A 27,997-nucleotide genomic window follows, 5' to 3' on the forward strand; every position below is an offset into this window, starting at 1 on the left:
TTTGTCTCCCTCATCTGGTCAATGTTTGTCACAACAACTACATTACTGTAAAGATGGTCTATACAGACAGGACCACCATCCCTGTTGATTAATAGAATAAAACATTTTCACCTGAATTATCTCACATATACAGTATAAAAATCAATGGAGAAATGAGGGCTCAACACAACACACATGTTTAAAAAATTATGGCGAGGGAGTAAAGAAGTTTTTTGTTTTATAAAAATCAAGCAAGTTAGGACCAACCACAGCAATACCTGCAATAAAACCTCGGGTAACTCTAAAAGAAGTGTATGAGAACCAAAAATCAAATCATGACTCCACATATGAATGGGAGTGTTTATTTCATTAAAAACACATAAAGCGCAGAGAAAAACATGGATTGTTATTTTTACAATTTCCACCTTTTTTAATCATGAATGAACATTAACTTTTCAGAACAATTCCTGTTGATTTTGTGAATTTTTCCCTGTTGGTCAGAAAGCTGCCAAAATTATAAATGCAATGCTCAGCACATGCCTCATTACAGCCCAGGAGATAAGTTTAATCATCCAAACCATGGGCAGTCCTTTTTTGTGACAGTTCAACAATAAACATTTGAATATAACGACAATACAGAACAGCTACGGTAACATTCAGTTTAATTTCTAAACCCATTCACGTTGATGTTTTTTCACAATTTTCATTCTTTTACAAATTTGCAAAAGGTATATCTTCTCTCATGTCAGAAGGACAATTCACATAATTAGCTTTTTTGAATTCTTGTGTGTACTATAATTAGGACTTTTATTTACGTACTTATCACATTAAATGGGCATTGTAGTTCTTGGTGGCAGGGGGAGGGGGAGACAAACAAATACCACAAAGTGGCCTTTAAAGTGCCCCTAAATTTGTGCAAAAGTGATAACCTCTAATACTCCCCCATAGTGATGCAAACCCAGTCCAATGCCCTCTGATCTCCTCGTACAGTAGAGCAACCCTGATAAAGTACACTCCGATCTGCCTCTACAGCAGAGCGAACAATATAACGTGCTTAGTGTCTGTACAAATAAGAAAATCCAGCAAAATTCTTTAATGGCTTAGTTATGAGTAAACTAGGAGGTGGCCCACAGAACCTCTGTGCATGACAATCTGGAGTGTCTGAGCCATCTCTTCAGTGGAAAAAAATGCTAGTGCCCTGTACAAAGTGCCATTCAAATAAAAGAAGATGTAATCCACTGGCCTGTGATGTGCTTCCATTTGCAATGGGGTAGGTTGGAGTTTCTGTCTGACTTCTAGTGTAAGACAAATGGGAAAAACAAAATGAACGTGTCTGTTTTATTTGTCAGTGCTCTATTTTTCACTTGCTGGACAACATTGGATATCTCAAGAACATACTGGATGCCCACCAGCGTTACAACTGCATACCCGTCATCCAGCTGGTTAGCTGGTTGGACTTCACATGTCCGTGAAGTCATGTGACTGCCTGTCTGCGGTGGCCCAGGTACTGTAACACACTAAGCCATTATGTTAGATCTTTTTTCTAAATCAACAAAACAAAATTTTTCTTCTTCTTCAGTTCTAAACATATCAGCAACCTTATGAACGGCACCATGAGCTTTCCTTCACAGACTCAGAAGGTGCTTCGAAGGTTATACTCCGCAATCTCTGCTTAAATTATTCTCCTTCTTCTTACAACATAATTTGCATGTCTGGCCTATAGCACAAATATTGCAATGAGTTTGTTCACTTTCTCCTATTCAGTCAGTCGTGTGACTTGGCTGGGCATTATTTCAATTGAATGGCAAATTTCAATTGCTTTCTCCAGTGTAAGGTCAACAACTCTTAGGCAAACATAATGTACACATGAAGTGTCTGGCTTAGGGTTACCCAAGTTTTGTAGGGACATAGTTTGCACTGTCTGAAAGGCAGCAGCTGGAGCCTTCTCCTTTATCCAGCTCCTGTACTTCCCAGTGAAACCATATGACTGCCTGTGTACATGGGCACAAATAGTAGTAAAGTAAAGTAGTAAAGAACATGAAATACATGTTTTGTTTTGTTGAATGTATTAGGTCCACCAGTGTTCACCCCATGGAAGATTATTACAAAATTCTTCTTTTCAGTGTGGGCAACGACAGAAAACAGAATGGCCTACTATCCTTTCTTTTTGTTAAGGCAGAAAGCTCAAGTATGTTTTACCATTAATGTTTGGCTTTATGGCAAATTTCACAAATAAGCAAGAAACATCAATGTATCATTTAAATGCTGAATATTATATTAACTGCAAGTGATGATTTTTGTCTTCATTTAAAAACAGCTCCACTTACATCACTTTCTGAATCAGTTTAAATTTAATAACTCTGTTGATAAACTTTAACAGCGTACTGATTTTTGGTGGGCCAAACCTTGAACAAGGAAAGGAGGGGAAACTGACTTTTTAAATTTCATGATCCAAAGACCAGATGTCGCCTGCGAGTGAGTTGGCACAGGCCTGAATGGTCCAGGTCACCAAGGCAAACTGGTTTCTGAACTGGTCAGCATTGGCATCAGGACTGCTGATGCTGAGGGCCTCCAGGTGTCTGATGAGAGCCTCAAGCGTGTGGGGGCCAGAGCCCAGCAGGATGTGGCGGAAAGGATTCTCTTTGGGAGACACGTAGGGTGACAGGAAGTTCCTTTCCACCTACATAAACAACAGGGAAAGGCACATTTACAACTTTTTCAAGTGCCTCTACAGACAGCTTCACAACCCTGTGGAATAACTAAGGGAACAGTTTTAAGGGATCTAAAAATGTTTGTTTCTTGACAAAAAAAAACAAAAAAAAAACGGCAGAAGTCCTTGTACAAAGGTAATGAATTTAATGATGGGTCCTAAACTGTAAAGAGCTTACCGTGATGAGTCGGTCATTGATAATGCGGCACATCTCAGTGTCATCCAGGTTGCTGTTCTGGATGTCTGTTGCCAGACTGCCAGAGGCATAACTGAAGGAGCCAGAGGCTGAGATCAACCACTGCACTGTCAGGTCCTTGAGCAACAGCTGGGGTTGCATCTGGAAACACACACATCATTATTATCAGAGATAAATTAGTGTTCTGAGTAAACAAAACTAAAGGCATGACCATCTCCCAGACATATTTGGGTTATATAATCAAAGCAGTAACCATTGACACAATAAATTAAATGGCACTAGAACTGATCAACTGGTTACTTTACAAAAGACAGCATTTCAACTGGAACTAAATGTAATAATAGACACTAACTGTATGCAGGGACTATTTGATGCAAAGATGCTAACCATCAAGTAATCTGTGATTCTTACACAATCCACCATCAAAAGATAAAATCAATCTTAGTGTGTAAGATCACAAATGGACTCTTACCCTCTGCACAGTCTTGACTTTCCCGTTAATCTGAGCCACCATACTACGAATCATCTTGTTGTACTTGGTCAGATCAAACCGCAACAGATGATCATGAACCAGCCTCAGTACTATGTGACCTGCAAACTGGGCTGATATTTTAGCCAGCTGAGAAACCTGGTTGGATGTGACAGAGTTGAGCTTCTCCCGGTTGTCCAGCATTGTGCCAAAGTACTGATATTCCTGTGACAGAGAGGAAGGAGAAAAAAAAAAAAGATGTGTTGGGAAAAATACATCCCAAGATGAACCAAACTGTGACATAACAGCTCAGTGAACAAGGTTGACATGTGTTACAGTTATTGGTTCAACAGGATTCATTTGAACTTGTAGGACAGCAGCATAACTTACTGAGCTATCAGAAGTGAATCCAAACGAGAGAGAGGGAATCCCAGAAAAAGTGAGGAAAGGATACGCAGCATTATCCATCTTCAGAGGTTCCAGTCTGGAAAATATGACAAGAAGGAGATTAATCAGTGAACACTGGTTAAAGGTGAGTGTGACACTTTGAACATCATGGATACTGTGGATGTGAACCTACACATTTGATTCCCAGTTGCCTTTTGCAAATTGAGAAGAGAGAGAGACATCGTTGTTTTGGGATTTCACCTGAGGACAAAACAGTTGTATAAGTACTTTATCTCAACATTATGAAATATAGAAACAATAAATGAACTGTATTAAACCCTGAATCATATTAAATGTGCCTCCTAGTGTGATTCTCTCAAAAGTGCACCTGCTGTGGATTTACCTCTCTCAGGGTGTTTTCAATCAGGGTGTACATCAAGGGACTGGCTGCTACTTTAAAGCTGTTCTGACCTAGAGAACAATATCCATATTGAGTCATTCTCAAAATCACAAAAATAAAACTCACATTGTTTCTACCTTGTTATATTACACACGTACTGTGTCAGATATAGACTCTGCTGTCAAATACCCGACGGCAGAGTTTAGCAAGAAACCTGAGGACTAAACATCCCAAACTTGACAACATTGGAAATACCTGTTACAACTCCATCCAAGTTGATGTAGGAAAAGGCCTTCATGCTCAGAGAAGACAGATAACCCTAGACAAAAAAATTAAATGACAAAATAAAGGAAGAGTACAAACACTAATTACTATCAGCACTCCTCAAAAACTGCTGATCAAATCTATCATACAAAATTCATTATGCACTTCTCACCTCCAACCACTCTGTGGCACCAATGCTCCCATATTCTCCAGCACTCCAACTAGCAAACACTATGCTCCTCCGAGGCTTAAATCCATCTGTCAAAGTGGGTAAACGATCCACATTAACATAAAAAGCAGTGCCCTGCCAAACATAAAGTCCTACTACTTTTGGCTAAGTGTAAACAAAGACTGGTTTCATTCATCATGTACAATCTGATCTAGATATTGAGTGTAGATCCATTCCAGCTATTTTATTTTAGCCATAAAAGTGTTTCACATTGAAAACAAAACATCGACGGCCTTTGAATCATACCGTTCTTCACCATGTCTGAGATTGAACGAGCCAGCTCAACGAGGACGCTGGTGCCAACGGTGGACGCAGCAAAACCTGGACCCCATGCATCTCTCTGGGCACCAATAACCACATAGCGATCTAAAATTAAAAAGAGACAGTGACAAGATCTTCATCACTCGCTTTGTTTTCAGCAACCTCAGTTCCTGATCACAGCATCTTTCCAATTAAACTTTCATTGTACCTGCATCCACAAAGCCTTTGATGACTCCAAAGACATTATTGATCTTTTTCTCAGTGAGAACATTATTGACCTCCAAAGTAATAGTATCATTGTCGTCTCCCACTTTGTTGAAGCCCCATTCTCCTGACATCATCTGACCCCCCAGCTGCCTGTGGGAGGCAAATAAACATTGGTGCTGTATCAGCAACTACAATCACATCACAGCAGAAATGTTTAATTCAATTCAATTCAATTCAATTTTATTTGTATAGCGCCAAATCACAATACAAATCATCTCAAGGCACTTTACAAAAACTAAAACTAAAAACCCAACAATTCCATTATGAGCAAGCACTTGGCGACAGTGGAGAGGAAAAAACTCCCTTTAACGGAAGAAAAAAACCTCCAGCAGAACCGGGCTCAGTTTGGGCGGCCATCTGCCTCGACCGGTTGGGGTGAGTGGATAGAGCAGAGAGAAAAGAACAGCAACAATAAACAACAAATAGACACTGCAAGTTGGTGGGGCCAGTAACTGCACATCAGCGATAAACAGCTCCAGGACCAGGGACACCTGCAGAAGGTACAGAGAGAGAGAGAGAGAGAGGGAGGGAGAGAGCACAAACTAGGGGAGAGAGAGAGCACAAGGTTAGTAACATTCAATGGTGGAATATACATGAGGTGGGAGAGAAGGGGGGGGGGCGGGTAGGGTAGGGGAGCTCAGTGCACCAATGGTCCTCGGGCAGTCTAGGCCTATAGCAGCATAACTAACTAAGGGATGGTTCAGGGTTGCCTGAAGCCAGCCCTAACTATATGCTTTGTCAAAGAGGAAGGTTTTAAGTCTAGCCTTAAAAGTACAGAGAGTGTCTGCCTCCTGAACCCAGTCTGAGAGCTGGTTCCACAGGAGAGGAGCTTGATAGCTAAAGGCTCTGCCTCCCATTCTGCTTTTGAGAACTCTGGGAACCACAAGTAGGCCTGCACTCTGAGAGCGAAGTGGTCTATTGGGATAATATGGTACTATGAGGTCTTTAAGGTATGAAAGAGCTTGATTATGAAGGGATTTGTATGTGAGAAGAAGGATTTTAAATTTTATTCTATATTTTACAGGGAGCCAATGAAGAGAAGCCAATATAGGAGAAATATGATCTCTCTTGCTAGTTCCTGTCAGGACTCTGGCTGCGGCATTCTGGATTAATTGGAGGCTTTTTATTAAGATATTAGGACATCCAGATAGTAATGAGTTACAGTAATCTAGCCTTGAGGAAACAAACGCATGGACTAGTTTTTCTGCATCATTCTGAGACAGGATGTTCCTAATTTTGGAAATGTTGCGCAGGTGAAAGAATGCAGTTCAAGAAATTTGTTTTATGTGTGAGTTAAAGGACATGTCCTGGTCAAAAATAACTCCAAGGTTTTTTACAGTAGTGCTGGAGGCCAGGGCTATGCCATCTAGAGTAGCTATAATTTTAGAAAAAAAGCCAACAGACTGTTTTTATTTTACTGTATATGAGCTTTAATAATCTCTCTCTTCCAGTGCAATATTACACATGGTCCACTGTGGGTGAGACTTACTTCAAGATGTTCTTAGCCATGCCTGTCGTGATGGTCTGAGCCAGGATTGTTGGCAGGCCTGAGGACTGGACAGGAGGAAACTGAGTGTGGTTGAAGGACGGGAAGCCTGGGGTGTAGGGATCCCCTGAACCCATGTGGACCTGGGAGAATCAGAAAGACATTTTATAAAGTTTGCCCAGCAGCTGTGATTTCACTCTTTTATTTTCCAGTCTAAATTTTCCTCAGCAGCCTGGAGTTTTATCGTCAGGTTTCTAAACTTGAAAATTACTTTAAAAAGACACTCTGGTCATTGCCTCGTCTACTCTTCGACAGAAAATTACTCTCATCAGAAATCAAATAACACTAAGTATTAGCTTTAAATAACCCTCTAACCAACCACAGTAACCCTCTAACTATAGCTTTAACATCTAAACAGGGATTTCCTGTTTTTCCAAGGTCCTCATTACCTTTACCTTGATCAGAATCCTCACAAAACCAAATCTTTTCTGTTTAACCTGTGGAAACCTGAATTATTTAATTCCATTTTCTGCCCTGTCCCTGGAAATCATCATCTCCTTCATGGCACTGTAAAAGCTGTTTATTATCGCCAATGTGTTTCATTTTCTCACATTACACTACTCAACTGTCCACACTCACATGTCCAAACAGCTGAGTGGTATCTCCAATGGTGTCATCACTGGGGTAGATCAACACAGCAGAGGCATTGACTTTGGCAGCATTGGCTACCTGTAAGCAAAAAGAAAAAGCTCATGAAAGGAAATAATGGGACAAACAGCAACAACACAGTTTCAAAATCACACACTTTAGAGGAAGTCAGGAAAAACAAAGTTTAGAATATTACAAATGTTTTTCTTCCTAAAACGACCCACCTTCTCAGCAAAGCTGATCCTACCAGCTCTGACAAGCAAAACCTTGCCAGTCAGGTTAATGTTCTTCTCCTGGAGCAACTTCAAGTCCTTTTCTTGCCCATAATATGAATACACAACCGCACCCTGAACAAAAGAGAAGAAGAAAATGAGGACATGTGTTTCTGCTTCATTTTTCCTACCTAATCTAGCTTGTAGATTACCTTTACTGTTCCACTGGCACTGTAGGACAGGAATCCATCAAGGCGCTCTTCCTTCCCGTTCTTGAAAACCAATTTGTTGAAACCAGAAGCTGGGGGGTCCTGAACTTTAACGAAAAGTTCATCAGTCCAGGTGTTCATACCATATGTTTTAAACTTCTCGAGCACCTTGTTCCCCAGTCTTTCATCACCAGGAGAACCGGCCCGGTGGTCGACAACGGTGACAAAATCACTGGGATAGAAGGGGGAGAAAAACATGATGGGGGAGCCACCACAGGCCAAGGAACAGTAACTATGGAATAAAAAACAACAGGCCGCGTGTGAGGTTTATAGTTACCTGAAGACAGAATCAAAATTGGCTACATCCAGTTTTTGAGCAAGGAGCTTTTTAACGTCATCCCAGTCCATAAGTGGGGCAGCACCTGTCTCATGGTCAACAGTCTTGTCAAAAGGAAGCTGAGAGGCAGCAGCGCTAGGAGCCACGTCCTTTTTACGCTCCACCAGGTAGCCGATCAAGAACCCTAAGAGAAGCAGAGGTTTCAAAGAAGGAACAACCACAGACAGACCGAAACAATTACGATGACAGAAGAAGGTACACATCCAAATACAGATCAAAAGCATCGGGGTAAAGGTCAATCAAGTTGATCACTGTGACAGTACTACACACTTTTGTTTTCTTTATTCCCCACAAAAGCTTTAAGGAGGCATCAGGTTTCAAGCTTGCTGACTTAGGTTAGTTCCTAGTGAATTCACTTCCTCTTTGAGTCTTAAAACCTAGATCAAGGTTTTATATGCAGCCAGGCACTTAAATACAAACTGTAGTTAAAAAGGCATCATTTAGTGCTTTATCATCAGGAGGCTTTAATGCTACATATTGTCAGCACAGCTGGACAAAGAGATGCTCTGTCTCCTGAGGACATTACTAACAATTATACAGAAAATGAATGGCCCTAGGCAGAACGGTGGATGAGTGGTTAGTACTGTTGCCTCATAGTAACATGGGTTTGAAACCCATCAGGGACCTTTCTGTGTGGAGTCTGCATGTTCTCCCTGTGCTTGTGTGGGTTTTCTCCAGGTACTCTGGTTTCCTCCCACAGTCCAAAAACATGTATGTCAGGTTGATTGGTGACTCTAAATTGCCCATAGGAGTGAGTGTGAGTGTGTGAGATTATTGGTCTCTATGTGGCCCTGTGATGGACTGGGGACCTGTCCAGGGTGTAGCCCTGCCTTTCACCCAGAGAGAGCTGGGATAGGATCCAGCAGATCCCTGTGACCCTGGTTAAGGAATAAGTGGGTATAGATGATGGATGGACGGATGGATAAATGGCCCTCAAAATAATCCCTGCATAGCTCCAGATTATTATTAGATTGATCCAAACATTTTCAATAACATTCAATAACCACATCTCACCAATGATAAAGATGAGGAATGTTGCAGCTGTCATGAAGCAGAGATTCTTCGGTGTATATCCAAACTTTTCTGTCACATAAGGTTTGCGGTTAGAATTGTGACTGTGTTGGCCTCCAACTCCATTTCCTCCAGCTTCCTCCTCCACGTCAGACGCCAGATTCATCTCCACCTGGCTGTGGTCTCCCTCCATGTTCTGGGTCAAGTCAAAGCGTGTGTAGGAGTGTGACTCTGCGTTAAACTATGATGACAGAAAAATCTGGTGTTACTATTTAGCTAATATCGTCCAGACAGTGAATAGTTGGGCAGAACAGTCAAACTGAAACAAAACAGATCCACCACAATATGTTTTTTTCATAACATTTCGTTTCCACAATGACATTTCACATATCATAGAATATATAATGCCGGTTTTGTTTTGTTTTTTTAAACTTCATATAAGAAACAGAAACTGAGTCCCGTTTCAGTTGCGTTTTACCTTTGTGATTGCAAAATCTTTCTAACTCTGTTTTACTGTTTTTTTTTTGTTTGTTTTTTTTTTTTGACAAAGTGCTTTACCTTGAACATTTTCTGTTGTGATCATATTAACAAATGGTAAACAGACTATGGTCACGGACAAATCATGATTAGGCTTTTGGGCCTAGAAACATGATAGACAATTTCCTCCAAAAATACTCCTCTAAACAATAATGTGCAGGAATATTCAATGTCAAGTAAAAGCTCGAGCTTAATAAACTCGAAGGTGTTGCTTTTCGGGAGCTGAACAAGAAGGGTGAAAGATTACTGAAAATGAGAACTACACAGCAGCGTTTCTACAAGGAGACTGTCGGGAGCAAGTGGAGAACCACTTCCCTATGGGGGAAGGAAGCTAAAGAAGATGTGTAATAAAACAAGGCTGAATCTTAGTCTGTGGTTGTGCAATATATAAATTTCACTTCGTATCACAGACCAAACACACGCTTCATATTATTTAACACCATATTATTATTTAACTTACACAATAGTTTACAAAATATTAATTTGTGTACAACATATTCATTTATGCACAACCATAGACTAAACACACACACATACGTTTCTCTTGGTAAACACACATCTGTAGTCACAGCTTCCTTTCCCCAAACTTCCCTTTCTCAGTACAGTCTATATTAAAAAATGTTGCGGAAACTATAACACAGATCAATTGTACTGGGTATGAGAAAACGTAAAACCAATTACTTGCAAATATTTCAAACAATATTTATTCTGTCATTTGTGTTAAACTTTGACAGGAAGTAACTCACCATCACCAGGGACTCAACTTTCTGGGATCAAGGCAAAGGGATCAAATCTGTGAGGATTTAAATTCTAATGATAGTTCCAATACTCACAATTTGGGCTATCGTTGACCTTGCCTGGTCCATTTCTGCTCCACGTGGTTTCTATAAAGAGATACAAGAAACAGACTAACTTGGTTGCTATAATTCAAGACTTTTAAACAGCCACCAGCCAATGCTACAGAAACAGCGGCATTAGATTTACCTAAAGATTTTAATTCTGTACAGTTTGTTCAGTGGGTGGGACACCTGTGGGAATAATGTGGGTGTCCAAACAAACACAACAGGTCAGTGTCCTGCACAGGTCAACACAGGCTCCCTGACTCCATCACCAGAAGAATAACAACAGTATAAATGTTTTTTCTTAACTCTCAACAAAAAGCAGCCCTTGAGTTTGCTGTCAAGCAGCTTCAAATTGACTCAAGTCCCCAAACTGAAGTACAAAAAGTTTACCAATCAACACTTCACAGAAAAAAAAACACTTTGTCTGGCTTGTGTTAGTCTAACCAACAAAATGATGGACCTCACTTCACAAAGTTTTCATGTCAATATTTGTACATGCAGAAAGCTCAGTGAACGTAAAGCTAACACCCAATTTATTTTCAGTATGAGAAACATTTTTTAAAAGTGACAAATGTTTCTAAAGAGAAAAACGAAACCAGATTACCAGCAGCACACACTACAGTCCACAGCTCACCGTGCCACAACAAACACTCCGACGGGGGACACGCTGCGCAGCTGCAGCCCTCACTGCCGTCACGGCTTCAACCAGCAGCGTCGCTGCAGCTCAGACGTCCTGTTGGATACAGGCTATACTGTAAAACTTGTTAGACCAAACACTACATAAAACATCAAGCAGAGCTCAACACTCGCGCTTACGGCACCAAAACTGTAAAGGTTTGACACCCAAACGTGACTCCTCTTCTTCTATAGCAGCCGACTGGTCCACAGCGCCCCCTGCAGGGTCGGAAAGCAACAACTGGAGCGTGGAGATAGTTTTCTCAAGGCCTCAACAGGTGTTTAAAAAGAAAAACAATGGTCACTGAGGGAGTAATTAATGTGTGAATGAGTTGTATTTTATTCTGTTTTTTTGTCAGAATCTGTGCTTTCCTACATTAGTCTGAACCTAATTTCCAAATGATTTTTTTTTTAATGAAACAAAATACATCTAGCAAGTTAGTGCCAATTACAGTAACACCTGTAATAAAAATAAAAATGAACATACAGTTAGGCAACTCAAAGAGGTTTATGAGATCCAAAAATCAAATCATGACTCCACATTTGGATGTGAATGTTTATTGCAGCAAAAACACACAAAGCACAGAAAACCTATAGGCTATACATGGAGTTAAATTGTATTATTTTAACAATTCCCAACTTTTTTTTTTAAACCCAAGTTATCCAAATAAACACCAATTGTGCAGAATAAGGCCTGTCGATTTTGTGAAATTTCCCTTGGTGGGCAACTGGTTGCCAAAATTAGAAACGCAATGTTCAGCACATGCCTCATTACATTTTTTTTTTGTTTGAACAGATGTATTGCATGTTGTTTCATAATAAACCATTTGAAAATAATGTAAAGACATAGCAGATGACCTAATGAAACAAAATGAAATGAATTAATGAAATGAAACTAGCAATTTCATTTTTAAATTCATTTGCACTGATGTTTAATTTAGCATTTTCCTGTAACTTGTAACTTTTCCCATGTTGCACTATAACAGTAACTTTTTTAAGCAGACAAGAAAACCCAAAATCCAACAAAATAAGCCAAATTCATCCCTCTAAACACTCTAGTATGTAGAAACCCAGTTCAATAGTGCAGCCATTAAACAAAAAGGCACAAGGAAACCTCTTCAGAATGAATTAGCTAATGAAAAAAGAATATGTACTTTCACCATGACCAAACAGAACAAAACAACAAAAAATAATCATACTGCAGAATGATCTTTTCTGGAAATGCTGGACCACACAGTCGTAACTATAGTGGTCCCACACGTTGGCCACGTTTTCCTTAAACCATAACATCTTCCTTATCAGTTCCATATGCAGCCCAAAGAAAAGACTTTTGATCGAAATGAAAAAAAAAAAAAGATTAAAGAAACCCAGAAAAGATTAGACATGCAGATTCTTTACCTTGCTAATTCAGACAGATGGGGAAGCTTTTCACAAAAACTGACTTTATACCTCACCACTAACTTTCAGATCTGTGAGCACAAGCTTCAGCCAATATTCTGTCAGAGAGAAACCTACACAGATACAATGAAGATACAAGCATAGATCATAGAAGGGATCTAAAGATGCGGACGAGCATTATGTAGCACTGTACTGTACAGGAATTATGGGAAACACTGTTCCCGATAATAAAAACATCCACCTCTACAGTGAAATATGGAGGGCACTGCCTCCGATACAGACACACAGCGGTAGGCAAAAACTACCTTCTTTTTTCACATTATGGAAGACACTGCTTCCGATAATGTCAGATTGAGAAGTGTACATTTACCAAGGGACCAGTGTGGACAAGATATCCAGAGTTGTAAACATCTGGTCTTGTTAAAGACCAGTCCAGTGTCAGTCAGGGACAAAACAGCGATCCCAGATTTGTGTGTTCAGTACTGGCCGTCGGTAAACATGTACACATCTCTTAGCAGATGCTGCTTTTGTCATTTCGACAGTATAACTGTCATAATTATGGAAGGCACTGCTCCCGATAATTATACATAATTATTATAAAAGGCAATTTAAAAAAAAATATATTTATAGTGAACCCTGTCACTGATAAATAAATAACAATAAATACATATACGGTTTTTGTTTCAGTGCCACATGGTTACACAGCTTCTCCCTTGGTGGTTTAACAGCTCATGTCAGGAGATGGTTGATTCAGATAATTAGTTTTGTTTTATTTTTTTTAATTACTGTATGTAATGTAATTAGGACTTTAAAGATTAACGCTGCTTGACTGTTGGACGGTGTCAAGTAACAGCTGATTGTCTCAAATTTACTTCTTGTTTTCTTTGCAACAACTCTGCTGCTACTGCAAATTTAGCGAGTCCTTCCAGTAACTTCTGAATCAATGAGAGTTGAGTAGCAGCTTTCAGCACAATATGAAATTATAGCTACCAAAACAAACCAGCTCAAATTTGAACATGAGGCTACAGCAGTGGAAACATCAGCAGTTCTGAATTGCAATAATTATTGTTGATCACTGGTTGTTAGCTTATACATATATGACACTTGCCTTTTTAGTTTCAGGAATCTGAGCTGGAAAACACAATTAGGGCCTCATACTGTGCTGAAGAAATGCATCACTTTCACTACATCCAAATCATTGGGAGGTAACATCAATTTAAGAACTTATGCCACATGAAATTGGCATTTAAAGGTCATTATAAGCACCACAGTGTTGAAATTATAAAGAACCATGTGGAAGATTGTTACAAAATTCTTCTTTTCAGTGTGGGCAACAACAGAAAACAGAATGACCTACTATCCTTTCTTTTTGTTAAGGCAGAAAGCTCAAGTATGTTTTACCATTAATGATTGGCTTTATGGCAAATTTCACAAATAAGGGAGAAAAGGTGTCTTTATCATTTAAATGCCAAATATGCTGATGATTTTTGTCTTCATTTAAAAACAGCTCCACTTACATCATTTTCTGAATCAGTTTAAATTTAATAACTCTGTTGATAAACTTTAACAGCGTACTGATTTTTGGTGGGCAAAACCTTGAACAAGGAAAGGAGGGGAAACTGACTTTTTAAATTTCATTATCCAAAGACCAGATGTCGCCTGCGAGTGAGTTGGCACAGCCCTGAATGGTCCAGGTTGCCAAGGCAAACTGGTTTCTGAACAGGTCAGCATCGGCTTTAGGACTGGTGATTATGAGGGCCTCCAGGTGACTGATGAGAGCCTTAAGAGTGTGGGGGCCTGAGCCCAGCAGGATGTGGCGGAAAGGATTCTCTTTGGGAGACACGTAGGGTGACAGCAAGTTCCTTTCCACCTACAAAAATGAGAGGAAGAACATGTGACAACAGGAAAAGGCACATTTATAACTTTTTCAAGTGCCTCTACAGAGAGCTTCACAACCCTGTGGAATAACAGAGAATAGTTTCAAGGGATTAAATAATAATAACCCAAACAAGGCGTTAACAAGGGCTGTCTGTTTGACTGTCCTTGCCTGGCAGAGTGCAGTTATAAAGTTAAGGTTGAACTGAATTCAGTTGGTACAACAGCATCTTCAAAATCCCAGAGTGCAATTACAGCAGTTTGGATAGGTAGCAAGGCCTATCGATTAGGAGCAGGATTCAAGCCGTTTTATCATGGTGTGGATAAAAAGAGGAATGGAGTAGGAGTTATCCTGAAGGAGGATTTTGCTAGGAATGTTCTGGAGGTGAAGAGAGTGTCAGATAGGGTGATGAGTCTGAAGCTGGAAGTTGAAGGTGTGATGTTGAATGTTGTCAGTGGTTATGCCCCACAGGTAGGATGTGAGTTAGAAGAGAAGGAGAAATTCTGGAGGGAGATGGATGAGGTGATTCAGGGTATCCCTAGTGGTGAGAGAGTGGTGATTGGGGCAGACTTCAACAGACATGTTGGTGAGGGAAACACAGGTGACGAGGAAGTGATGGGTAAGTTTGGTATGCAGGACAGGAATGTAGAAGGACAGATGGTGGTAGACTTCACAAAAAGGATGGAAATGGCTGTAGTGAACACATTTTTCCAGAAAAGGGAGGAGCACAGGAAACTACAGAGGAATAAAGCTGATGAGTCACACAATGAAGTTATGAGAAAGTAGTGGAGGCTAGGCTGAGGTCAGAAGTGAGCATTTGTGAGCAGCAGTATGGTTTCATGCCAAGAAAGAGAACCACAGATGCAATATTTGCTTTGAGAATGCTGATGGAGAAGTACTGAGAAGTCCAGAATTAGCTGCATTGTGTCTTTGTTGATTTGGAAAAAGTGTATGACAGGGTGCTGAGAGAGGAGCTGTGGGTTTGTATGAGGAAGTCTGGAGTGGCAAAGAAGTATGTTAGAGTGGTGCAGGACATGTATGAGAGCTGTAAGACAGTGGTGAGGAGTGCTGTAGGGGTGACAGAGGAGTTCAAGGTGGAGGTGGGGCTGCACCAAGGATCGGCTTTGAGCCCCTTCTTGTTTGCTGTGGTGATGGACAGGCTGACAGATGAGGTTAGACAGGAATCTCCGTGGACCATGATGTTTGCAGATGACATTGTCATCTGTAGTGAGAGCAGGGAGCAGGTGGAGGAAAATCTAGAGAGGTGGAGGTTTGCTCTGGAAAGGAGAGGAATGAAGGTTAGCCGCAGTAAAACAGAGTACATGTGTGTAAATGAGAGGGACTCAAGTAGAACGGTGAGGTTACAGGGAGCAGAGGTGAAGAAGGTGGAGGATTTTAAGTACCTAGGGTCAACAGTCCAGAGCAACGGAGAGTGTGGAAAAGAAGTGAAGAGACGTGTGCAAGCAGGTTGGAACGGGTGGAGGAAAGTGTCAGGTGTGATGTGTGACAAAAGAGTGTCAGCACGAATGAAAGGAAAGGTGGACAAGACAGTGGTGAGACCAGCCATGTTGTCTGGTTTAGAGACAGTGGCACTGAGACAAAGACAGGAGGCAGAGCTGGAGGTAGCAGAGCTGAAGATGTTGAGGTTCTCTCTGGGAGTGACGAGGATGGATAGGATCAGGAATGAGGACATCAGAGAGACAGCTCATGTTAGATGTTTTGGAGAAAAAGCCAGGGAAGCCAGATTGAGATGGTTTGGACATGTTCAGAGGAGGGACAGTGAATACATTGGTAAAAGGATGCTGAGGTTAGAGCTGCCAGGAAGGAGGCCTAGAGGAAGACCAAAGAGGAGGTTCTTGGATGTAGTGAAGGAGGACATGAGGATAGTTGGTGTGGGTGAGGAGGATACAGAGGATAGGGTTAAATGGAGGCAGATGATTCGCTGCGGCGACCCCTGAAGGGAGCAGCCGAAAAGAAAAGAAGAAATTTTATTGTTACTGCAAAGTGTTTTTTTTTTTTTTCCTTACATTAATGATACATTAATATTGTAATTACATTAAATTTCAACACATTTTTGACCAAATAGTGTGCAGGGTTCATTTTTAATTTTTGCAGCTAAAACTTTATAGTTTTTAGCCCTATAGCTATAAGTCAATTGCATAAGCAACTTTTTAAAGAACAAAAAAGATTATTTTTTTAAAAGAACAATTTAAAAAACACCCTGCTATTCTGATATGCTGACTACAGATATGCAGAGTTGAGTATTTGTATCTGAATTTGTTGAGAAAGCAAAATTCTTTGTATTTGAATTAAAACAGAAATGGTTATAGCAATCCCTGTTCATTTGAAAGTTGTAATTGTAGGAAGTCAAAGTTTAAATATCACAGTCAAACAAGCTCAGCCACATCTGTGTCTCCTCATCTGAAAGTGAACAGTAATAATAGAAGTGGGGCTCCATTTCACTAGTGTAACAGCTGCAACTGTGGGACACACAGGCTGATCGAGCAGAAAGCAATTGTATTTTCACTTGTCACCTCTAACAGTAACTCATGTAGAGTAAACTGAGGAGACAGTGGTAGGAAGCGTGAAGGGGCCTGCTACACATGCCAGCAGCTAGACCTGAGCCACTGATGAACTGTGATCTCCCACACACACACACACACACACACACACACACACACACAGTGCCCACGCCCACACACACACACAGTGCCCACGCCCACACACACACACAGTGCCCACGCCCACACACTCACACACAGTGCCCACGCCCACACACTCACACACAGTGCCCACACTCACACACAGTGCCCACACTCACACACAGTGCCCACACTCACACACAGTGCCCACACTCACACACAGTGCCCACACTCACACACAGTGCCCACACTCACACACAGTGCCCACACTCACACACAGTGCCCACACTCACACACAGTGCCCACACTCACACACAGTGCCCACACTCACACACAGTGCCCACACTCACACACAGTGCCCACACTAACTACTCAGTTCTCGGGGTTCAAATTAAATATTCAGAAAAACACACTATTGTTGCTTGGCTGAATAACGAATTTGGATTTGGCAGCACCCCTAGGGGTGAACATTGATCCACAGTGAAGTTCCACAGAATCTGATGATGGGTCCTAAACTGTAAAGAGCGTACCGTCATGAGTCGGTCATTGATGATGCGGCACATCTCAATGTCGTCCAGGTTGCTGTTCTGGATGTCTGTTGCCAGACTGCGAGAGGCGCGGCTGAAGGAGCCAGAGGCTGAGATCAACCACTGCACTGTCAGGTCCTTGGGCAACAGCTGGGGTTGCACCTGGGAGAACACACAGCATTATTATCAGAGATAAATTATTGTTCTGAGTAAACAAAACTAAAGGCATGACCATCTCCCAGACATATTTGGGTTATATAATCAAAGCAGTAACCATTGACACAATAAATTAAATGGCACTAGAACTGATCAACTGGTTACTTTACAAAAGACAGCATTTCAACTGGAACTAAATGTAATAATAGACACTAACTGTATGCAGGGACTATTTGATGCAAAGATGCTAACCATCAAGTAATCTGTGATTCTTACACAATCCACCATCAAAAGATAAAATCAAACTTAGTGTGTAAGATCACAAATGGACTCTTACCCTCTGCAAAGTCTTGACTTTCCCGTTGATCTGAGCCACCATAATACGAATCATCTTGTTGTACTTGGTCAGATCAAACCGCAACAGATGATCATGAACCAGCCTCAGTACTATGTGACCTGCAAACTGGGCTGATATTTTAGCCAGCTGAGAAACCTGGTTGGATGTGACAGAGTTGAGCTTCACCCGGTTGTCCAGCATTGTGCCAAAGTACTGATATTCCTGTGACAGAGAGGAAGGAGAAAAAAAAAAAGATGTGTTGGGAAAAATACATCCCAAGATGAACCAAACTGTGACATAACAGCTCAGTGAACAAGGTTGACATGTGTTACAGTTATTGGTTCAACAGGATTCATTTGAACTTGTAGGACAGCAGCATAACTTACTGAGCTATCAGAAGTGAATCCAAACGAGAGAGAGGGAATCCCAGAAAAAGTGAGGAATGGATACGCAGCATTATCCATCTTCAGAGGTTCCAGTCTGGAAAATATGACAAGAAGGAGATTAATCAGTGAACACTGGTTAAAGGTGAGTGTGACACTTTGAACATCATGGATACTGTGGATGTGAACCTACACATTTGATTCCCAGTTGCCTTTTGCAAATTGAGAAGAGAGAGAGACATCGTTGTTTTGGGATTTCACCTGAGGACAAAACAGTTGTATAAGTACTTTATCTCAACATTATGAAATATAGAAACAATAAATGAACTGTATTAAACCCTGAATCATATTAAATGTGCCTCCTAGTGTGATTCTCTCAAAAGTGCACCTGCTGTGGATTTACCTCTCTCAGGGTGTTTTCAATCAGGGTGTACATCAAGGGACTGGCTGCTACTTTAAAGCTGTTCTGACCTAGAGAACAATATCCATATTGAGTCATTCTCAAAATCACAAAAATAAAACTCACATTGTTTCTACCTTGTTATATTACACACGTACTGTGTCAGATATAGACTCTGCTGTCAAATACCCGACGGCAGAGTTTAGCAAGAAACCTGAGGACTAAACATCCCAAACTTGACAACATTGGAAATACCTGTTACAACTCCATCCAAGTTGATGTAGGAAAAGGCCTTCATGCTCAGAGAAGACAGATAACCCTAGACAAAAAAATTAAATGACAAAATAAAGGAAGAGTACAAACACTAATTACTATCAGCACTCCTCAAAAACTGCTGATCAAATCTATCATACAAAATTCATTATGCACTTCTCACCTCCAACCACTCTGTGGCACCAATGCTCCCATATTCTCCAGCACTCCAACTAGCAAACACTATGCTCCTCCGAGGCTTAAATCCATCTGTCAAAGTGGGTAAACGATCCACATTAACATAAAAAGCAGTGCCCTGCCAAACATAAAGTCCTACTACTTTTGGCTAAGTGTAAACAAAGACTGGTTTCATTCATCATGTACAATCTGATCTAGATATTGAGTGTAGATCCATTCCAGCTATTTTATTTTAGCCATAAAAGTGTTTCACATTGAAAACAAAACATCGACGGCCTTTGAATCGTACCGTTCTTCACCATGTCTGAGATTGAACGAGCCAGCTCAACGAGGACGCTGGTGCCAACGGTGGACGCAGCAAAACCTGGACCCCATGCATCTCTCTGGGCACCAATAACCACATAGCGATCTAAAATTAAAAAGAGACAGTGACAAGATCTTCATCACTCGCTTTGTTTTCAGCAACCTCAGTTCCTGATCACAGCATCTTTCCAATTAAACTTTCATTGTACCTGCATCCACAAAGCCTTTGATGACTCCAAAGACATTATTGATCTTTTTCTCAGTGAGAACATTATTGACCTCCAAAGTAATAGTATCGTTGTCGTCTCCCACTTTGTTGAAGCCCCATTCTCCTGACATCATCTGACCCCCCAGCTGCCTGTGGGAGGCAAATAAACATTGGTGCTGTATCAGCAACTACAATCACATCACAGCAGAAATGTTTAAAGCCAACAGACTGTTTTTATTTTACTGTATATGAGCTTTAATAATCTCTCTCTTCCAGTGCAATATTACACATGGTCCACTGTGGGTGAGACTTACTTCAAGATGTTCTCAGCCATGCCTGTCGTGATGGTCTGAGCCAGGATTGTTGGCAGGCCTGAGGACTGGACAGGAGGAAACTGAGTGTGGTTGAAGGACGGGAAGCCTGGGGTGTAGGGATCCCCTGAACCCATGTGGACCTGGGAGAATCAGAAAGACATTTTATAAAGTTTGCCCAGCAGCTGTGATTTCACTCTTTTATTTTCCAGTCTAAATTTTCCTCAGCAGCCTGGAGTTTTATCGTCAGGTTTCTAAACTTGAAAATTACTTTAAAAAGACACTCTGGTCATTGCCTCGTCTACTCTTCGACAGAAAATTACTCTCATCAGAAATCAAATAACACTAAGTATTAGCTTTAAATAACCCTCTAACCAACCACAGTAACCCTCTAACTATAGCTTTAACATCTAAACAGGGATTTCCTGTTTTTCCAAGGTCCTCATTACCTTTACCTTGATCAGAATCCTCACAAAACCAAATCTTTTCTGTTTAACCTGTGGAAACCTGAATTATTTAATTCCATTTTCTGTCCTGTCCCTGGAAATCATCATTTCCTTCATGGCACTGTAAAAGCTGTTTATTATCGCCAATGTGTTTCATTTTCTCACATTACACTACTCAACTGTCCACACTCACATGTCCAAACAGCTGAGTGGTATCTCCAATGGTGTCATCACTGGGGTAGATCAACACAGCAGAGGCATTGACTTTGGCAGCATTGGCTACCTGTAAGCAAAAAGAAAAAGCTCATGAAAGGAAATAATGGGACAAACAGCAACAACACAGTTTCAAAATCACACACTTTAGAGGAAGTCAGGAAAAACAAAGTTTAGAATATTACAAATGTTTTTCTTCCTAAAACGACCCACCTTCTCAGCAAAGCTGATCCTACCAGCTCTGACAAGCAAAACCTTGCCAGTCAGGTTAATGTTCTTCTCCTGGAGCAACTTCAAGTCCTTTTCTTGCCCATAATATGAATACGCGACCGCACCCTGAACAAAAGAGAAGAAGAAAATGAGGACATGTGTTTCTGCTTCATTTTTACATTTTTCCTACCTAATCTAGCTTGTAGATTACCTTTACTGTTCCAGTGGCACTGTAGGACAGGAATCCATCAAGGTGCTCTTCCTTCCCGTTCTTGAAAACCAATTTGTTGAAACCAGAAGCTGGGGGGTCCTGAACTTTAACGAAATGTTCATCAGTCCAGGTGTTCATACCATATGTTTTAAACTTCTCGAGCACCTTGTTCCCCAGTCTTTCATCACCAGGAGAACCGGCCCGGTGGTCGACAACGGTGACAAAATCACTGGGATAGAAGGGGGAGAAAAACATGATGGGGGAGCCACCACAGGCCAAGGAACAGTAACTATGGAATAAAAAACAACAGGCCGCGTGTGAGGTTTATAGTTACCTGAAGACAGAATCAAAATTGGCTACATCCAGTTTTTGAGCAAGGAGCTTTTTAACGTCATCCCAGTCCATAAGTGGGGCAGCACCTGTCTCATGGTCAACAGTCTTGTCAAAAGGAAGCTGAGAGGCAGCAGCGCTAGGAGCCACGTCCTTTTTACGCTCCACCAGGTAGCCGATCAAGAACCCTAAGAGAAGCAGAGGTTTCAAAGAAGGAACAACCACAGACAGACCGAAACAATTACGATGACAGAAGGTGGTACACATCCAAATACAGATCAAAAGCATCGGGGTAAAGGTCAATCAAGTTGATCACTGTGACAGTACTACACACTTTTGTTTTCTTTATTCCCCACAAAAGCTTTAAGGAGGCATCAGGTTTCAAGCTTGCTGACTTAGGTTAGTTCCTAGTGAATTCACTTCCTCTTTGAGTCTTAAAACCTAGATCAAGGTTTTATATGCAGCCAGGCACTTAAATACAAACTGTAGTTAAAAAGGCATCATTTAGTGCTTTATCATCAGGAGGCTTTAATGCTACATATTGTCAGCACAGTTGGACAAAGAGATGCTCTGTCTCCTGAGGACATTACTAACAATTATACAGAAAATGAATGGCCCTCAGAATAATCCCTGCAGAGCGCCAGATTATTTTTAGATTGATCCAAACATATTAAATAACCCCGTCTCACCAATGATAAAGATGAGGAATGTTGCAGCTGCTACGAAGCAGAGATTCTTGGGTGTACGTCCAAGCTTTTCTGTCACGTAGGTTTTGCGGTTAGAATTGTGATTGAGGTGGTCTCCAACTCCATTTCCTCCAGCTTCCTCATCCATGTCAGACGAGAGCTTCATCTCCACCTGGCTGTGGTCTCCCTCCATGTTCTGGGTCAAGTTGAAGCGTGTGTAGGAGTGTGGCTCCCCATTAAACTATGAAGACAGAAAAGTGCAGAGATGCGGGAAAATATGGTTTTATTTAGTGTAGATGTATGTACACACAACTATGAGAAGAAATATTTTACCAATGGTGGAAGACTCAACTTAAAAGTTCACATTTGTTTAAAAAAAAATTTTCACAACCTGCAAACTAAAAAGTTTATTTTCTTGGTCTAGATAAACACTGATTACATTTCAATTTTTACATGTATTTAGAAATGTATGTAAAGCCCTTTTAAATGCAGGTCAGTCTAAGCACACCATAACACTTCATATTTCGTTTATTCTAAACATTGTATGATCATATTTTTAAATAAGTCTACTAAAGTCAACTAAAAATAGTTCCCAAGTTCATCTGCCAAATGATCATTCAGCATCATTTCCCAGGATGAAAAAAAAAACATTCAATTATAAAATAACGCTATTTGTATTAGTCATTTTAGAGGTGGCAACAATAACAAGCTATTAAAGGAGGGATAAAGGCAAAATCTTATGTGAGGATTTAAGTTGTAATGATGGTTCCAATACTCACAATTTTGGATATTGTTGACCTTGCCTGGTCCATTTCTGCTCCACGTGGTTCTGAAAAGACACACAGCAAACAGACCTTAACACTGCAGACTTGGTTGCTATAATTCAAGACTTTTAAAACATCAGCATTTCACACTCAAGAGAGTTACTTAGATTTTCCTAAAGGTTTTAGTTTGTACAGTTCGTGGTACACCTGTGGGAATAATGTGGTCTCCAAAAAACACGTTCCACCTCTTGTCTAAATATCCACAGGGTTCCTTTTTCTGCTGACCAGAAAGAAGGCTCTGTTTCTAAGCACAAAAGATCAGTGTCCCACACAGGTCAACACAGGCACCATGCTTCCATCTCCAGAAGAATATAACAACAGAGTAAGTGCTTTCCCACTAGCTTCAGACCAAATCACAGGCCAAACAAAGCACCGTTTCAGTTAAACAGAAAAAACAAGAACTGAAATGCAAGTCTTCTGTGTATTTAGTTAAATATTGTACATACAGCTTCTTGGAATCTTCCAGTCACTGTACCATAACCACAAAGGTCCAACAGTGAATTTTCTTAATATTGGATAATGGTGCTCTGCTGTGGTCCCAGTCACATTTGAGTACTGGTTTCCTAAAACTTTTTTTTTTTTTTTAATGCTGAGCCTGTAGAATAGCTATTCTCTAGAAATAGGAAATAAAACGATATTCCATCGCTATGCTACATTTATTATTTATTTCCTGGAAACCTGGGCTAACATTAACCATAACCACTACTTACCTCACCCTAGCCTTAAACGTTCACTCACCTTCCTCATAGAAACTAGATACTAGGCCCCATAAGGAAGGCTAAGTCCCACTCACACAGGGGCTTTCTCCCTCTGTGACACACACACACGTTTTTACAAGGACCGGCCTCCAACAGACCTCCACCCACTCTCCTGGGAATATGCTGGAAGTGACTGAGAATGTCGTTACCCCTTAAATAAACTGTTGTGATAGGTGTAATAGATGAATGCATGTAGTAACCTCTATAATGAACAGAGTAGCACATATTAGGTGATTAGACAGAGTGAAAAATATGAACTCATATCTACTATTTTTTGGCAATGACATTGCCACAGAAATGTAGTAATGGTATCACTTGTTCATTATAAAAGCCCACTGGTCAAAAAGGCTCAAATTCTTGTTCTTAAAGGAGTGCAAAATCACACCATGTCCATAAAACAACACACAATGGACAATAATGTAGGTGTAGAAGAAACAAACGGGATGGGAAAAGGATATCTACTAGTCAACAAAGTATGTCGATAACAAAAGATCATGCAACAAGGTCAGACCATTGTGGCTTGTTGCCTTGCCCTCATCTCTTTGTTGCAGGCTAGGAGTATTTCACATAGTTCTACCTTAAACCAAAGCAAAGAAACTCTTAACCAACCCTAATCACAATATATTTTAAAACAATCATTTTGCGTGTGAGAGGAGTATTTCATCAATACATCACCACACCACCTGAACTTTGAACTGAATCACTGAGAATGCAGCCTTGTTGACAGAAAGAGCAATCAAGCCCTCAGGTAAATTTGGCTCACAGCTTTATCTGTGCATGTTCTATTGAACGTATTCTGTAACTGCCACTTCAACAGAAGCAAAGTATTGCAACAGGGAAAAAAAACAAAACAGGTTTGCTGTCAGTAAATATGATGAATATGATGTGGAAAAACCGCAGAGAAAAACTCTAAATGATACCTAACTACCAATTTTCAAGCTCCACTGAAAGGAGATCGCAAGCTAGATATTGCGTGAGGAAAGCCTGTATGGGCAAATGTCAAGGGGGCACAAATCAGGCAGACAGGGAGTTCTGCTCAAAGTTTGCAATGCCAAAGCATGGCCTTGCTGAAATGGAGACAACATGTTTCCACGATAAAAATCCTAACCTTGTATTTCAATAAAGAAAATAAGGGTGCAGACAAGGTGGAAGCTGGCCATATAGTAACTTAGTCCGGCAAAGACAAAGCATATTTAATACATTCCTAAACATCAAGGCTACTCTAGGCATTATAAAGTACTGCTAAATTTACAACATGGCTTGGCCTCAGGCAGTCTCACAACTGCAATGACTACTATGACCTTGAGGTTAACACACAACCACACTAAAACAGTACTATACAAACTATGAAGGTCACAAATTACCTTACCTAGTTTATAGAGCCGTATCATCTAACCATTCTCTAGGGCAGGCAGTACCATATCTATCATCTTACATACCAAACATAACAGGCCTTAGCAGGGATAATACTTCAATCAGCTTAGCTACTCTTTTAGTTGGAGCACTTATAGATATTAGTAATATAAAATAAACACAAATCAAGGATATACACACACACACACACACACACACACACACACACACACACACACACACACACACACACACACACACACACACACACACACACACACACACACACACACACACACACACACACACACACACACACACACACACACACACACACACACACACACACACACACACACACACACACACACACACCACTTTACCAACAACCCAAATAAAAAAATAATACCATGTGGTTTATGTCCTTGATCAGGTCCATTTGTCAATCTCTGAACCAGAGACCGGACTTATATTGCCATTGAAAAATTTTTAGGTAGAATGTGAGTGTGTGACAGAGATAGTAAGAGTAAACTGGGGTCACACCCACATGCAGCCACGGTTACAAAATCGTGCTTAAGACGGGACAGCAGGGACTCCTGAGCTTTAACAGGTTAATGAAATTAGAAAGAACTAATCTGCGCTCTGTGAATGTCTACTTTTATGCAATTTTTTCTTCTCAAAATGATGCCAACAATTACTTTAACATGTAAGAAAGGAGAAAAAAAAAAAAAAAAAAAAAACAGAGTTCAATGTACAAATGGATTAAATGTCACTGATGAATTGTTCATTGCTCTTTAACCAGTGGTTACCAGGGTCTCATACCGTTGCAACAGAATGACCATTCTTTCATAAATAGCTGGATATTGAAGCTCTGGACATGAATTTTTTTGTTCTACCATTAGGCCACAATTGTGAACTCAGATTGGTGGTAAAAACCCCCTTTTGATTGTACAATAACTGATATGATCACACATTTGTGCAGCACATTCACTAGGTGCACTTTCATGAAACTGATGTATTTTAACTGCTGGTGTGATCATTTACCAATGATAACATCATTCAAATAAGTACCGCCTTAACATAGCATTACATAACTATTACTGGTTAGTGCACCTTTAATTATATCTGCAATAGGCATAACAACACAACAGAAAAGCTATGATTATGGTCTAAATGTCTAAAGGACTCTGCCCCCAGCAAACAGTCATGTTTCCTAATACACCTATACTTCATAACTGAGAAACAAACTGCAGTCTGTTACCACATTCAATAAAATGCATTGACATGACTTTATCACATATACTTCTGGTCAAAAGTCATGACTTTATTCCAAAAAGAACCATATTAACTAATTATTAATATGAGACGGTTTTCTTCCTGTCACGGTTGGAGCTACTTTGTCCTTGATAAGCCGAGGACAAAGAGATATGGAAACTCAGAAAAACAGTGAGGTGTGAGAGACAAAATAAATAAGGCCAAACGCAGAACAATGATGAGGGGAGCAGAGAATGAGAAGCGGAGAGACGTGAAGGGTGCAGAGGACTCATTGCGCAGTGGCACATCATGTGAGAGTCACACTGGGGGGATAAATAGCTCCAAGTAGCTCATGGGAAAATGAGCCAGGAGTAGTGAGGAGGGCAAATCCCATTTATTAGGCTTGCACCTTAAAGCAGCAAGTCATTCTGAAATAGACAGAGAGCAGGGTGCCAGTGCCAGGCTGCACCAGAGTATATGCATGTCTTTCAGGACCACAGTAAACTGTTGTGCCACAGGCTATTCAACGTTTGAGTCAAAAAGATATAACGCTTACTGCAATGACTCATACTTCTCCCATTACATATTTAAACTAAAACTGCAAGCAACGGACATGTTTCAGCTGCACCAGTATGTGACCTGAAACTAAAGACACCAATTATTGATCTTCTCACGAAATAAAGACCAGTTAAGACTTGTCAAGTTCAACTGCTGCTCCGCACCGACTGTCATGACTAAGGCCACAGTGCACCACCTTAAGGCACCTTAAGGAGACGACATCTAGGACATCTAACGTTAGTTCCTGTTCTAAAAGTTGCAATAACATCTCTTGAGCCATTCTGGTCATGAAGACAATGTTGATAAATGGTTGCATTGTTTCCTCACCGTCTTTACTTGCGGTTAGGCCCATGGATGTTGCTGTAAAGCTTATCTAGTGTCAAGGTCAGTGAACAGGGACAGTGTCATGTCAGCCCCGGGAAGCTCGAGGAAGTCTTTGATAGTAGCAGGGTGCAGGGCCCAGGCTGAACGTGACTACCGGTGCTGCCGATTATGGCGACCTTGTGTTGGCAACGTGACAGCACCCTTCACAATGAGGCTGAGAGATGTGACAGGTGGAGCAGCGACCGACGGCCGATCGCATATGCTTTGTTTTAACATTAATGCGCTTCATTCACGAGATAACCTAAAACAAATCACCTACTCAGAAGTGTCGATGTAAACATATGCAATACAGTGCTGATCATTAGCATGCTTTCTAAAGACAGAATGAGGTTTGAACCGGAGCTAGCATTAATTCAAAAAAAAACCCTTAGCCTTAACGCTCTCACGGCTGATTTTGAACTACCGCAGCTGGTTTCCTGTTACTGATAAAAGTCTCACCTTCTCCTCAACACAGGTCGAACAACAGTCTTCGTCTGACACCAGGGTCGTCTCGTTGGCTCTCTCTCTCAGTCTGCTCGGTCAGCCGCTGTCTTCGGTCACCATGCTTCTTTTGATATACTGGGGTGCTTACGCCACTTCCGTCCTGGCTCTCGCGCCAAA

The 27,997-nt window shown here is 40.8% G+C and overlaps 1 protein-coding gene across 5 annotated transcripts; it reads right to left on the minus strand.

Moving 5' to 3' along the window:
- Positions 1-684: 684 nt before the first annotated feature.
- Positions 685-27,960, minus strand: tfr1a (transferrin receptor 1a). 5 transcript variants are annotated; one of them, XM_026314535.1, is made up of 18 exons: positions 27,836-27,960; positions 23,046-23,095; positions 22,270-22,507; positions 21,585-21,768; positions 21,251-21,479; positions 21,043-21,165; positions 20,810-20,899; positions 20,174-20,313; positions 19,861-20,009; positions 19,638-19,757; positions 19,335-19,420; positions 19,154-19,217; positions 18,902-18,969; positions 18,692-18,759; positions 18,502-18,595; positions 18,116-18,337; positions 17,626-17,784; positions 685-2,659 (listed from the first exon to the last, which is right to left on the minus strand). In XM_026314535.1, the coding sequence occupies exons 2-18, from the start codon at positions 23,076-23,078 to the stop codon at positions 2,417-2,419; spliced, it is 2,310 nt and encodes a 769-aa protein (XP_026170320.1). In that variant the 5' UTR covers positions 23,079-23,095; positions 27,836-27,960; the 3' UTR covers positions 685-2,416. The 5 variants fall into 5 exon arrangements, with proteins under 5 accessions (XP_026170320.1, XP_026170321.1, XP_026170322.1 ...); XM_026314536.1 differs by lacking the exons at positions 17,626-17,784; positions 18,116-18,337; positions 18,502-18,595; ... (12 more) ...; positions 23,046-23,095; positions 27,836-27,960 and adding exons at positions 2,868-3,026; positions 3,358-3,579; positions 3,745-3,838; ... (12 more) ...; positions 10,496-10,546; positions 11,139-11,368 and having other exon boundaries at positions 2,417-2,659; XM_026314537.1 differs by lacking the exons at positions 17,626-17,784; positions 18,116-18,337; positions 18,502-18,595; ... (12 more) ...; positions 23,046-23,095; positions 27,836-27,960 and adding exons at positions 2,868-3,026; positions 3,358-3,579; positions 3,745-3,838; ... (12 more) ...; positions 10,496-10,546; positions 11,109-11,368 and having other exon boundaries at positions 2,417-2,659.
- Between the last annotated feature and the right edge of the window lie 37 nt (positions 27,961-27,997).

This window comes from Mastacembelus armatus, chromosome 17, assembly GCF_900324485.2.
Source record: "Mastacembelus armatus chromosome 17, fMasArm1.2, whole genome shotgun sequence".
NCBI lineage: Eukaryota > Metazoa > Chordata > Actinopteri > Synbranchiformes > Mastacembelidae > Mastacembelus > Mastacembelus armatus.

Excerpts from the sequence above, each read along its gene's own strand:
- tfr1a (XM_026314535.1), bottom strand. The coding sequence starts at position 23,078 with ATGGACCAGGCAAGGTCAACAATATCCAAAATT. Across the intron at positions 22,508-23,045 it reads GGTCAACAATATCCAAAATT|TTTAATGGGGAGCCACACTC; the intron begins GTGAGTATTGGA and ends CTGTCTTCATAG. Across the intron at positions 20,010-20,173 it reads ATGGCTGAGAACATCTTGAA|GCAGCTGGGGGGTCAGATGA; the intron begins GTAAGTCTCACC and ends TGCCTCCCACAG.